Source organism: Xenopus laevis, chromosome 1S, assembly GCF_017654675.1.
Source record: "Xenopus laevis strain J_2021 chromosome 1S, Xenopus_laevis_v10.1, whole genome shotgun sequence".
Lineage (NCBI taxonomy): Eukaryota > Metazoa > Chordata > Amphibia > Anura > Pipidae > Xenopus > Xenopus laevis.
In genome coordinates, this window is record NC_054372.1 from 70428158 (window position 1) to 70442178 (window position 14021).

General features: G+C 37.6%; 1 protein-coding gene across 1 annotated transcript in view; it reads left to right on the forward strand.

The window, feature by feature from the left end:
• The window catches only part of gc.S (group-specific component (vitamin D binding protein) S homeolog), a 57086-nt gene extending 45948 nt beyond the window's left edge, over positions 1-11138 (forward strand). Inside the window, 6 exon segments of the mRNA NM_001094866.2 lie at positions 118-317; positions 1089-1221; positions 2539-2636; positions 4237-4369; positions 8501-8554; positions 10818-11138. Of these exon segments, the coding sequence (NP_001088335.1) occupies positions 118-317; positions 1089-1221; positions 2539-2636; positions 4237-4369; positions 8501-8554 (618 nt within the window). The 3' untranslated portion in view covers positions 10818-11138.
• Positions 11139-14021: the final 2883 nt, after the last annotated feature.

Here is a 14021-nt window from a genome sequence, read left to right on the forward strand (position 1 = left end):
TTCAGCATATTATGCAGCCACAGGTACCTGTAGTGTAAATTACAGATTAAAGTTAGTGATTTAAAAAGTATCTGAAAGGCACATTGCTAAAACTGTTATTAATGTATGATTTTGCAGCTGTCAGTGCACGTCCAACAAATCTGCAAGAAGTTTTCCTCAAAAGAAGCCAAAGTGGCTGAATGCTGCAAAAAATCTTCTATTGAAATACTTCTTTGCCTGTACTCGTTGCCATCTGCTGAACCTGTCCAGCTACCAACCCTTCACTGGCCATCAAGTGATCAGCTCTGCAAGAAAGGAAAGAATCAGGAGATTATAAAGTAGGTTGAGTTCAAGGCACATACTGTAAGTGCCAGGACTGGGAAGTACAAAACATTCTCTGGTGGAGATAACATGGGTTCTGACCACATTCATACTCATCTGTTGATATTATGCTACTCAGCTATTTAATCTTGGAAAAGCAGTCAGCACATCGATTATCTCTCCTTTAGAGAATTGGTGCACGTTCCTCAGTGGCCACTTTCCACTGATATCATGACAACCTTTGTTTGCTGAACAGCACCAGACTGTAAATCTTTTTATTTAAAAAGCCTTTATTTTAGCTTAGGGCATCACAGCAACTTTTCAGGCCATGCAGCCTTTTATCAAGCTTGATAAAAGGCTATCCAACCATGATACTGTATTGCCTGGTGATGAAAAAAGTTCATAATGGTTGTGCATTCCACTGTGGAATGTATGGCCATCTTTACATTTCAGCTACTGTGTGCAGGAGGCAGGGTGAGGCAAGCAGCATGGGAGGACTGGAAGATAAGAAAAGTGTGTTGCATTCTGCTTGTGCAAGTTTGGGTGAGGTAATGATTTTAATCTATCCTTTTATGCAGTGAGCCTACTGGCATATCTGGGTAATTGAATGTTAGCAATGCACAATATTTTATTGAGACATCCCTGCTCATCCGTGTACATAATGGGGGAAATTTGGCTGTGGTAGCAAGTGCTGTATGGGCCCCTGGTGTGAATTGCTTTGGTGGGCCTGAGGTACTCATCCTTTAAGAAGTATAAAAGTGAATTTTGTATTGTTTTCACTTCCACAGATACATACTTGAACTGGCACGCAGAAACACAAAAATGCCAATATTGTTTATCAATAAGCTTCATGATTCCTTCGCAGAGCTTGTAAATGGATGTTGTTTTTCCCAAACACCTGACGTCTGCCTGGAAAGCAAGGTATTGTAGCAGCTTTGAGCTAAATGGATGACTAGTTCTGAAATTACATAAATCTGAAATGGCTGTATGTGAACATGTACATATGACAATGAAAAATAAAATTGCAGGCTTTTCTGGGTTTGGAGCAATACATCAAATTAAAGTAGTAGTGATGAGCAAAAAATGTTTTTGCCAGGAATGGATTTGTGACACTTTTCACCATCAGCAAATACTTTGGCCAATGTGTTGAAAAATGTCACAGTGAAAAAATGCACAACAAAATGCCCAAAACCACCAATGTGTTTTGCACATTTGTCATAACAAAAAAAAATGCCCATAGACCAAAATGTATTGTGGGTGGAAAAATCTGCTGTGAAAGAAAGTGACCCTAAAAAGAATGCCAATTGCCTTTAATGCGTTTTTGCTAATTTTCCGGCAAAGATTGCAAAAGTGCAGTTGTAAATAGCAACCAATCAGTAATAATCTTTCAACAGTCTACTGTATAAATAGATACAATAGATATATAAAATAAAGATATTGTTGTTTTCTGTGGGTAATTGCAGTGGTGCACTATAGCATTTGTTTTCATAAATGAACCTTTTTATCTGGTTGCCAAATTCAATGAAATGTATATATAAATTATATAAATATGCATATTTAATAATTCCTAAATACATTACATTTTAATTTAGTTCATCATCTTATAATAACAGTACAGGTATATGATCTATTGTCTGTCTCTTTTTCTGTAATTTCTATCTTCATTCCTAAAGTTCATATTTTTAAAATTAAATAAACCCAATGGGTTTGCTTTGCCACCATTATGAATTCATGTAGCCTATTAAGTCTTGCATATCAAGTACAAGAAATATAAGAAATCATTTTTAAAAATTTCAATTATTCGGTTAAAATGGACTGATGGTCATCCCAAATCTTTTTGGATAACAGGTTTCTGAATAAGGTATTCCATACATGTAGTAAATATTTATAATAGGGATGGGCGAATTTTTTCGCCTCGTTTCACCGAAAAAATACGCGACAAAATTTTTTTGACATCCATAATCTTTAATGGGCGTCTGCTACATTTCACTGGCGGCGAATTTTTGTCGAAACGAAACGGGTCAAATTCGCCCATCCCTACACTCTACCCTTAAATTTATCAGAAGCATTGTGCTTACTACAGAGTAACACATACTCGATGTCAGCATCGTCTTACATCTCTCTGTACAAGCTACTGAAAAATTCTACACTATTAAAATGTACATCAGGCTGACCCATAGGAAAATATAGGGAGGTATGCAGATCCTGGAAAGGAAATGTCTGTTCTTTTTTTTTCAGAAATCACAGCTCAATGAGGAAATGAATAGATATATCAGCCAGGCAACTGAATTGTGTGCCGATTACCATAAATACCCTTTCCTAGAATTCAAGGAAAAGTAAGACTAACCTTAAGTGTTTTCTCTGTTTCTCTTATAAATGTTAAAATGAAATAAGCAACCATATTTTTCACTACGTACTAAACTCACTTATTTCACCTTTAGACTTTATTATGTGTTAAATGAATTGTTTCTAAGTAATTTTTCAGTTGGTCATTTTTATGATTTTTTAATTAGTAGCCTCCTTGTGCTTGTAACAGGGCCACTTGTGGCAAGTGGGCACCTGCCACTAAGATGTTCATATGTAAGGCCTTTGCTGCCAGAAGAATCCACTTCCACAATAAATGTGATTAAATCAAACACTTTTATTGAGATAGCAGCCTCTTGCAAGATAACAACTTACAGTCAGACAATGTTGGTTACTCATGCACATACACAGTGTTCTCCCTTCTGAAGCCTTCAGGGAACTTGTCACGTAAGACACATTGGCAGGAGTGGCATTAGCTTTATGGGGGCCCCTTTGGCTAAGGAACTCTTACCCCTAATTCTCTGCCGCAACCTCACTTGTAATGCCCAAACTTCTCCCATAGGTTCTCCATTAGCCTACACCTAAATGTTCTATTCCCTATCTCTGGTGCACAATTACCACAGGGCTCAAGCCCAAACTACTCCTTGTTGGAACAGCAGGCTGTCTAACTTTCACTCCTACAGTCAGCTCTATTGCCACTGCTATCCACTAGCTAGCCCTACCAACCTTCCCACGGGACTGGCCACTTCAGTCTGCTGCTGCTAGATGTTACAGGCCAAAAAAGGAAGTGCTCCAGCAAGGTGCAGCCTTATACAGGCTCTCAGGTGGACTTGGCACCACCCTGCACTACAGCATAGCTTAACTATTTCCATTATACAAATGTACTCTATATTTTAACCCCTTACACTTCATCCTCCTGAAAATCAGACACATCCTCGTGCCTACAACTTGAACTTTATTCTATCTCTCTACATGCTTGTCTCTTTTCAGCCAGAAACTGAGCATGGTTGGCAGGGTCACATTCCCCAACAACAACAAAAAAGACAGATTCACTAAGAGACTCCAAATTTATTATTTTTTATGGTTTATTTTTCTAATCAAACCCTGTACTATTCACCCTAATTTGTAAATGTTTAATACTACTGTCCAGCCAGCTACTTCCCAGGCCATTAAAACACACATTGACCATCAGCTGATTGGAGGTCCTAAAGGAAAAGGTGAATTGCCCCAGTATGAATACAGACATCTTCATTAAAGACAAAAACAGTGACAATGTGTGTATCTTCATGCAGGCATTTGTGTCATGCTCAGGCAATATTATAGACACAGGCCCCTGGCTAGATTGGCCAGATTTATTATGTGGTGTAAAGAACAGCGGAATAATTATTTCACACACCACTTCAATTTTTTACATGCTTTTTTTTGAGCAACTTACTTACAAAGGTCTGAAGCAATGTACAGTATATATACTGTATATATATATATATATATATATATATATATATATATATATATATATATATATATATATATATATATGTATTGTAAGTTTAAATCCGTAATGAGGCAATACAGAATGCAGCTTTGTTTTTAAGCCTTTTCTAACTAATGTGGATCTGTTTGTTGTCACAGGCTGAGCAAAGCTCTCAGCAGGAAAGTTCCTAAACTATCCACAAGCCAAGTGGAGGAGATGGTGGAAGCACGCTCAAGCCTAGCATCAACATGCTGTTTAATTAATGCTCCTCCAGTTTACTGCAGGGAGATGGTAAGTAAAAGGCAAGCAAGCATAAACCTGTGGCAGCAATCCCTGTATCTTGGACGAGTGCGATCTTCTGTGTTCATGAGGAGGGGCCAACATAGTCTGCCGAGTTGCCAAGGGCGCCCGGCTGACTTGGCCTGGCTCTGGCCAAAACACTCCCAGTGGTTATAATCACTTACCTAATACCCCAGACCAGGTCTCCTGTACTCTAAAACTTGCGATGGTCCTCAGTATGTACACATGTGCAGTAAGTGAAAGCTGAGAGGCAAAAAGCTGGCACATGCATCTGCCAAGGCCTGGAGAAAAGAAGACAGAAGAGGAAGAAGATGGCAGGTAATGAGCTTCTTCAAGAGTACCCAGGCCAGTGCAGTTTTCTGCTAACAGGAACACCAGCCTGGCGTATCAGGCAACTGATTATAAGCACTTGGGGGTACTTACAATTTTGACAGCCCACATTGATTATAAATTTAGTTCTCCTTTCAAAAATAAGCAAAGGAAGTCTTTGCCAGATCAGTGATGTTATCTGCTGGAGAGCATTGTACTTCAACAACAAGTGATGTGTTTTATTTTACTTGAGTATCCCCCATGCATAGAGGTTGCTAGGCAGTATCATTGTGTGCTTGAAAAAGCTAACTTTACTATGGAAATACAATTTGACTTTAAAGTAATGCACAGTCGTCTACTGATATATGATGGCACACTGCTGCCTAGCATGTTTCTCAATTTTCTTAGTTCATTAATTATCTTTTTCTTTTCATTCCTTCGCTGTTTGGAATAGATATAAAAATTCTAATTTGTGCAATTACCAAGCTATTCGCAAGGTTAATAAAGTAATCTTCATGGTTATTAAGTAGTTTCTTTTATAATTCAAAGAAAAGTAAGAAAAAAGCTCAACAGATGGTATAAAATAATGTACCATTATGCTCAGTCTGCAGAACCAAAGGAAAGCTTATCTTTTTATTTACAGATGCATAGGGAAAAAATGCATTTAGGTTTATCCACTCAGTAACTTGCAGCTTTGAAACTGCTATAAAATGTTTGTAATTGCTTTAAAAGAATGCACTTTGAGTTGGGCTATTGATAGAAGGAAAGCTTTAGGCTAGGGGCACACGGCGCGATTTCGCCGCGATTCTGCGCTGGGCGAGTTGTCGCTGCGTTTTTTAAGCCGAAATAGCTTTGCTAACTTTGGCGCTGGCGTCAATGCAAATCGCGGCGAAATCGCTGCGCTAATTCACACGCGGCGATTCTTTTTCTACTGTCGCCCGGAAACGCCCAGCGAGGCAACTTCGGACGACAATAGAAAACGAATCGCCGCGTGTGAATTAGCGCAGCGATTTCGCCGCGATTTGCATTGACGCCAGCGCCAAAGTTAGCAAAGCTATTTCGGCTTAAAAAACGCAGCGACAACTCGCTTAGCGCAGAATCGCGGCGAAATCGCACCGTGTGCCCCTACCCTTATAGTTGACAAAGTAACAAAAGAAATAGCAGAACCTGAGGCTGCAGGTGGGAGCACTGAAGCACAACAGGGAACAAGTTAATTGTTTATCAAGCTTTCTACTCGGATCATCTTCCCAGAGACATCTAGTGACAGTTTCTTAAAAATGGTGGAAGTCTGAGGAAAATTATCCTTTGGGTCCTAAAAATGTCATTGTAATGCCATGTTATTAGTGTTATTTAAATAAGTTTTACAGAAATATGAGCTTCATTTACTTACATTTAGATAATTTGCATCTGGGCAATTGCTCATAGCAAATGCTTAAAGCTACTTTTTTCCTTAGGTCCACCATTAAATGTGACACAACCATTGCCTCCTTACAATTCAAGTAGTCTGAGTCATAGAATAAAACTCTATGTAATATTTTTCCAATGTTTGTGGGGTTTCCTCAGGTTTCCATGTACCCAGTGCCTAGCAGGGTCCACTTCCTCTATAGGTAAGAAGAAAAAAATCCTCCCAGCCACTCTCTTACCTGCAGAAGGGAAGGTGGTGCAAGTCAGCATGGGGAGTGGGCGGAGGCAAGGCGGGAAGTGGTGGGGCAGGAAGTGTGCAGGAGGGTTGGAAGGATTTGGATTTGGAGTGCGACAGGCCCCTCTGAAGATTTTTTTGCAGGGGGACCTGGTGCACTCTTGTCATATCACTGTTCCTACCAGTGGCCTCACAGCAAGATCCTACTGTGAACTCCACCAACCACAGGGTCAACTTCCTCTATAGCTTCATACTTTGCAAAAAATGACACAAATACTCGCTTCTGGTCAACTGACCCTAGTGTGTGTCTAGGTGGGTCTGACACTGAAATATTTTTTTTGCATTCTTTTATACATTTTTTGGCTATGCGTTTTGTTGTAATCCCATCAGTCCTCTGACTGTTCAGGATCTTGACACCACTTATAGTGAGACAGCATTTTTTCTATGAATCACTATATAAATTACATTAATGACCTGAAACACAATGAAAGCAAGACCCCATACAATGCTTCCTGGAAGATATGGCTCTGGTAGGCTTTAATTTAAATGTAAGTGTTTTGCATCACACATCTAGCACAGAAACTGTACTTCTTGCAAAAGGCCAAACATTAATATTAAAATACAAGCCAATTTGAGATTGCAATAAGCAAGGTTGATCACAAGCTAGAAGTCAATGTATGTTTTTTAGGCAGAGATAGCAAGTATTTTGGCTCTATATCAACTTAAAATGAACTCTGGAGACCCACGGTAATTTCAGTGTTCTTTATTTCACTTTATGTACTTTATTTGTGAAATAAAGTACACTGAAATTACTGTGGGTCTCCAGAGTTCATTTTAAGTTGATTTGGAAGCTTTTGTGGCTTGATGGGGTCACTATTCTGTTGAGGACACCCTGAAACGTATGGAGTGAGGGACCACCAAAACCTTTCTATTGATTTATTTTGGCTCTATAGCAGTTTTAAAATTTTGACACCCGAGTCAATTCTGGCGCTCTCATCAATTGCCCTGGGGCAAGCCGAGCCTTGTACTTACTGCCTGACAAATTAAGGTGAAGCGTGTAAGAGCACTAAGTGGTGCAAACTTGCATCCCATAGTGCTCAATTACATAAGACTTTAATAAATTGTGCCTCATTATCTTCACCCAATAATTTGTCAGAGCTGAGCAAAAACATCAATACAGGTGCAGTGCCTTTATGTTAATTAGAAGAGGTACCCATTTTTTTCCTATGATTCACATAGTTGATATTTAAGGCAAGAGTTTTGTGTTTCTGTGATGCAAAATAATCCTTATTTACTAGTTTATCTAGAACAAAATATAAAAATTTATAAAATACTGTATAAAGCCTTCATTAATTGAAGAGATAGTCAATCGAGCAGAAATGTTCGGCAGCTTAAAGCAGGCAAACATTTTTTTTAAAAAAACGCTTGCTGAAAAAACACACAGTTATCGGGCCCGAAACCCAACAGAAGTTCATTAACTTTCACTGGGTCTCCCTAAAGATTGTTGAGCCTAAAAGCTGCTGCAGTCTTAAATAAACCCCATAGCTACACTGGGGTCTTTTCTGGTGGGTTTGGTTTATAGGAAAGGTGCTTAAACACTGTTTGAACTTTAAGAAATAAATATAACTTTTTCTTTCCATGACATGCCTTATTCCACATATTAAAGGAATACTCTGACAAATTATTTCCCAAATAAATTAAGCAATGATCTAAACATACTGTACTGTCTTTTGTTGTGCTTCAGACCTACAGTGATTTTAATCAGATCTATTGAGAAATGCATTCTGCTGTAAATGACTAACTGAGATGCCTGGTCACTGCTGGTGAGTCATTGAGGCTTATCTGGCAAGGTGGCGGAGTGTTGTTTTCAGTATAGTGTAGTAATCAGTGGTATTATTAACACAATTAATATTTATTATGATTTATACAGCAGGTGATAGTAGACACAATATTTGGCTTGGCTATACTACCAATCACATAAATCATACCATCTGGACTGAAATTTATGTGCTGAGCTTCAAGCATACATTTAAATGAACCATTTACATTTTTAGTCATGCTACAGTCTATTTGCCACATAAGCTTGTTACTTAGTTACCAACCAAATGTTTATTTGCATTTCTTTTAGAATCCCAATTGACACTTTCAAAAACTATTTTTTTTTTTTTTTGCAGATTAACAAGTTTCTGAACAACATATGCCTTCAGGAATCATGCCTCCTACAATAGGTAACTGACTAAAATGTACTTAGTGCATATCGCTTATGCCATTTATTTGCATGTTTTTCATTCAGTTTTGTTTTTAGCTAAAGATCTCTAACAAATAAGCTTATGGGCAAACTGTACATTATTAATTTACTATTCTATCTATTCATAATTGTATTTAAGCTTAACGGCTAAATATTGTCAAGCAAACCTGCCTTGCATCTTTAGAGACATAGATGCTAACTGCTAAAGGACAGTGATGGCCTGTGGCAAGTTCAAAAACATTATACAGTATTTTTAATGCCCACCTCCAGGTTATTACAACAAGTAAAGCACCACACACAGTCCCCTGTAGTACTTCACTAACAACACTAATCCTATTAGAAAATATTTATCATACACTATCCTTCAGCTAGTTCTCTATCCAATGACATATACAGGTATGGGACACTTTATCTAGAAACCTGTTATCCAGAAAGCTCCGAATTATGGAAAGGTTGTCTCCCATAGCCTCTATTCTATCCAAATAATCCAAATTTTAAAAAATGATTTCCATTGTTTCTGTAATAATAGAACAATACCTTGTACTTGATCCAAACTAAGATATAATTAATCCTTATTGGATGCAAAACCAGCCTGGTTTATTTCATGTTTAAATAATTTTCTAGTAGATTTAAGGCATGTAGATCCAAATTAGGTCCTGAGGGTTCTGGATAACAGGTCCCATACCTGTATTATGGTCCAGGCCAATATTCCTTTATTTAATGGGTAAGCTTCTGTGTGAAACTATATCAAATGCTTTAGCAAAATAGATCTCCTTCACTGCCATTCCAGCGCCTAGGTTCCTGCTCCCCTACTTACTGTAGGCAATTAGATTAGTATGCAAGATATTGAACAAAAACTATGCTGACATAGTTGCTGACAATAGTATTGTGATTTGCAATGGATTCATTGCTTATTCCTCATTACCCTACCAATTTGCCAATTTCTTGGCACCAGAATATGCAAAGCTCATTACTAATTTGTAAAGGTATATGTAATTTGTTAAATATGTGCTTACTAGAAAGTGATATCAAATGTTGTAATCAATCCATATCTTCAGTCATCTATTTACACATTAGACCAATGAGATTTCTCCATTCCATAGCAGCACACTTTGGCAAAGGACAAAAGGACAAAAATGTAACTAGGGGTTTCCAAAGGCGTTGAGCTTTAGTCTGCCATCTGTTTACTCCAAAATCACAAGTCTGACCATGTAACCATTGAGACTGCACCGTTTTTTAGTATCTGAGGACTATACATAAAACGTTCACCTAGGGGTTTCAAAACTGTAGAACAAATATCCACCTAGGGGCAATCAAAGGTGTTTTGCTTCAACTTGGCATCTATATACTCCAACATCCCACACCTTCCCATCTGACCAATGAGATTGCACCATTCCATAGTATTGCAACACTACTCAGCAGCACATGTTTGCAAAGAAGATGTAGTACACGCCGGGGTTTTTACAAGGTTGCTGACCCCATTTACATGGTCTAATTTCCTTAAAGCCTTTCCAGGTTACATCAGCTAGTCTATAATGATTATATTTTGCAGATTAATTTAGATTTTACAGTTTAAGATACAAGTCTGCTTATTTTTCAACAGCAAGCATGGACCCAGTATGGCAACCACTGCCATTATCATAAACCATTTATTTATGATTAAGCAAGCATAAATATATCATTACTCAGTGTAAGGACATCAAGGGGTTAATTGAGTACCCCTTAGTGCCCATGTACATAGAATACCATAGGATTTTTGTACATAGGGTTTCAAATCTAGGGCAGAAGCAGATAGCAAATAATTAAAACAATTATAAATGAAGACTTCAAATAAGGTAAAGATACCTGGTGCACTAAGGTAGAGTTTTGTCCGCCTCATGTGTGATGCTCCATAGAAAGAAATTCAAAGGCACACAGGATACCTTGCGTGTTTAATGCACTCTGCAGCCAACTGACCAGCAGCTTCTTCATGACTTGAAGAATAGACAGAGGAGCATCTCAAAGTGCCCACAGCATACTTAGCTGTACCATATAACATTCTAAGCAAAACTACAAGCAATAAGGGTTGCCTGGAATTTTGTTGAGCCACCACAGAATTCCTGCAAATCAACACTGTAGATTGATCACTAAAATGTTTTTTGAATTCACGAAAGAGAAATGAGATTATACAATTAATATTAAAGATTAAAAAAAGTCAGTAACAATTTAAATATACTCTTACTAAAATGATTTCTCCTTTCCAGATAATAAAGCTGCAGAAGTATTAAGCATTGCAAGATGACGCCTTGAAGGAAAATATTTATACATAATGCGAAGTGCAATATCATATACAGGAATATGATTTCCCCACAATAATATCTAAGCACAAGGTTGCAGTAGGAATGACCATTGTGTCGTCTATCAACTCATTTGATATTACAGAGATTTTAAAATATTACTTAACAAGAGAACAATGGAGCTATTTTACCTTCCCCTAAGCCTGTTTCTTATTTTTACAGCAGTTTTATTTTCTCTGAATCCTTTCCCTAAAGTTTAATTTTTAACATAAAATAAAGTCTTTATACTGTAAAATATTTTTGTGAAGTCTTAAGTGCTGGCAATGTCAAATACAACCCTTTTTGCATATAAATCAAATGAACCCACAAGAGTGTCAGGACTGCCAGACGTACCCGACCCAGAAGTGTCCGACGGCGCTGTTTACATTCCCAGCGGTCACAGTGAAGATCCAAGATGGCGGCGCCCATGCTGATGTATGATGATGTCATCACTGGTGCCGGGATCTCATCATAAAAGGGCGCCCAAAACACTGTGACGGCGCCCAAGAATAGGATTTGCTGCCATTAATCCTGGGTTCCTGTTTGTATTTCCTGATTCCTGATTCCAGCCTTATTCCAGCCTGTTTCCAGCCTGTTTCCAGCTTCCAGCCTGAATCCTGCTCCCAGTCTGTTTCTAGCTCCTACCTTGGTTCTGACCCCCTGCCTGAACTCTTGATATTTGCATCTGATCTGCCTGCCCTTGTTAACTCCTGCCTGTGACCACTACTACTGATTCTGCTTAACCCTTTGGATACCGCGACCTTGCTCCCTCAAGAGGGCTTCCTCCTTGATCCAGACTACCTCCCTGGAGGGAGCTCCCGGCTCCCTGACAAAGAGGCCATTCTAAAAGATCCAACAGCATCCATTACTGCAGTCATGGCTTCATCTGTATATTTATTAATAAGGTATTTCTGGTCAGTAATACTGAGATCTAAAGTGCTTCTTTTTCATTCTAGCTTATATTATCTACATTCAGCATGTAGTTGTCTGATCACTGTACAGCATGAATTCAAATAAAAGATTCCAAAATCATAATAATCCTGCTATTGTAATCTAGCTTGTGTCTGATGTGGTAAATAGTGCAATCTTAGTAAGTATATACTTGGTCATTTCTTTTCAAACATCTTGATTGTGTTTAGAGTGTATATAGGAATATTATCACATTATCATCTTGGAATATGAGAACATCATGGGAGAACAGAGTTTGCACTAAAGGCATTATTGAATTCCATAATAGGTGTCATATGCCTTGGCTCTAATAACTCCCTTGAGATGACTAATATCATCAAGTATTTGCCACCATGTTGTTGTTGGTTGAAGCATCCTTTGGCTTTCTTCAAACCTTCCTCATATCTCTTGCTCATTTTTATGTCAATGTTTTTCAATGTTCTTTTCACAAAACTGCAAGGTCTTTATGAATTTAAATAGTTTTCATGAAATGTGAATGCATGTTCCAAGGAATTGTCTTGAAATACAGTTAATCTGTAGTGATTATATGGTAAATATAGTACATATAGTAAACATAGTTAATGTTATATTACTCAGAGTACTATTCAGAGCACATTGCAATTTGCATTCATTTTTTTGTTTTCTAGCTTTTCTTCAGCAACTTTTTCCATTACAATTATAATGAATTTAAAACAACAGTGCCACCTGCTCTTCATTTTGGCCAGCTATGCACAGTTAGTAGAAAATCAAGTTATTGGGGTTGCTTTGCTTAGAACTGACAAGACTAACATTAAAAAACTGGAGCAGCAGGGCAAAATCACAAGAAATATCTTTTTCTTTAATTTTATTTTTTTCTGGCTGCATCCAGCAGAAATGAAACGCAGAAAAAAAAATTAATATCTCAAAAACTATGGGGGAAAAATAACATAATTTGCACTTGTGCTTAGAGACTTATACATTGTACATCAATTTGTTTCAAAGGTATCCTGCTTTAATGCCATTTTTTGTTTCAAAATAATAGTGCAAATGCTCAAAATCAATATATTTTTTCCAAATATGAGTCCAGATACAGATGTGTAAAGAGAAAAATGTGAACTTGTTTCACTTTATATCTGGTTTAACAGGTGCACTTTATTTGCCATTATATACAAAGTTGGATTGTGGAGACAATAAACGAGCTGGTATATACTTACATAGTTACATATTTACATAGTTAAATCTATAGTTCTGCACAATTTATTATCATCAGCAAAAATAGAAAAAGCACTTTTAATGCACACCTCCAGTACAGAGCCCTGCCGTACTCCACTAACAACACTGGTTTGATTAGAAAATGTTCCATTTACCACAACTGTTTGTAGTCTATCTTTTAGTCAGTTCTCTATCAGGTACAAATACTATGTTCCAGGGCAACAAGTAACCTTCTCTGTCGAACTGTATCAAATGTTTTAGCAAAGTCTAAGTAGATCACATCCACTGCCATCCCAGAATAGTGGTTCCTGCTCACCTTCTCATAAAAAGAAACTAAATTAGTCTGGCAAGATCCATTACGCATAAAACTATTCTAGCACAAACTCACAGTAGTATTATTTTCAATAAAGTCATGTATCCCTTGATACCCCTTTGCAAAGCTAAGCTTCCTTAGTAACCTTTGGATGAATACCATCTGATCCTGGACCTTTGTTTATCTTAATATGTTCTATTTGTTTGAATTTCCTTTTGCTTGAACCATGAATAATTAGTTGTATTACTAGAATTGAGACTATTAAGAAGGAAACCTTCATTAACTGGTTCCTCATTTGTGTAGACAGATGAAAAATAACAGTTCAGAATCTCTGCTTTTTCTCTGTTCTCATCAACCAGCTGCCCCCCCCCCCCGATATAAAAGTGTCCCAGGTTATAAAGTTGGTGTGCGGTGCGCATAACATTTGGCACTCTAAACATTCCTTCTCTTTTAATCTAACTTTCTAGTTTTACCTCAAACGTCATGTCCTTTTACTTTATTTCTAAAAACATTATCTACAGTATTTGTTCATTGTCTTCCTTCACTGTAACGAACTCTAAATTAGACTCCATTGGCTTTGCTTAGCTTTTTTTTTTAACACTACTACTGAGTAATCCTGTTCCAGGGTTACCATTTCATTAGGAAAATCAGAGCTACCCCTAATAAATTCAAGTTGCAGG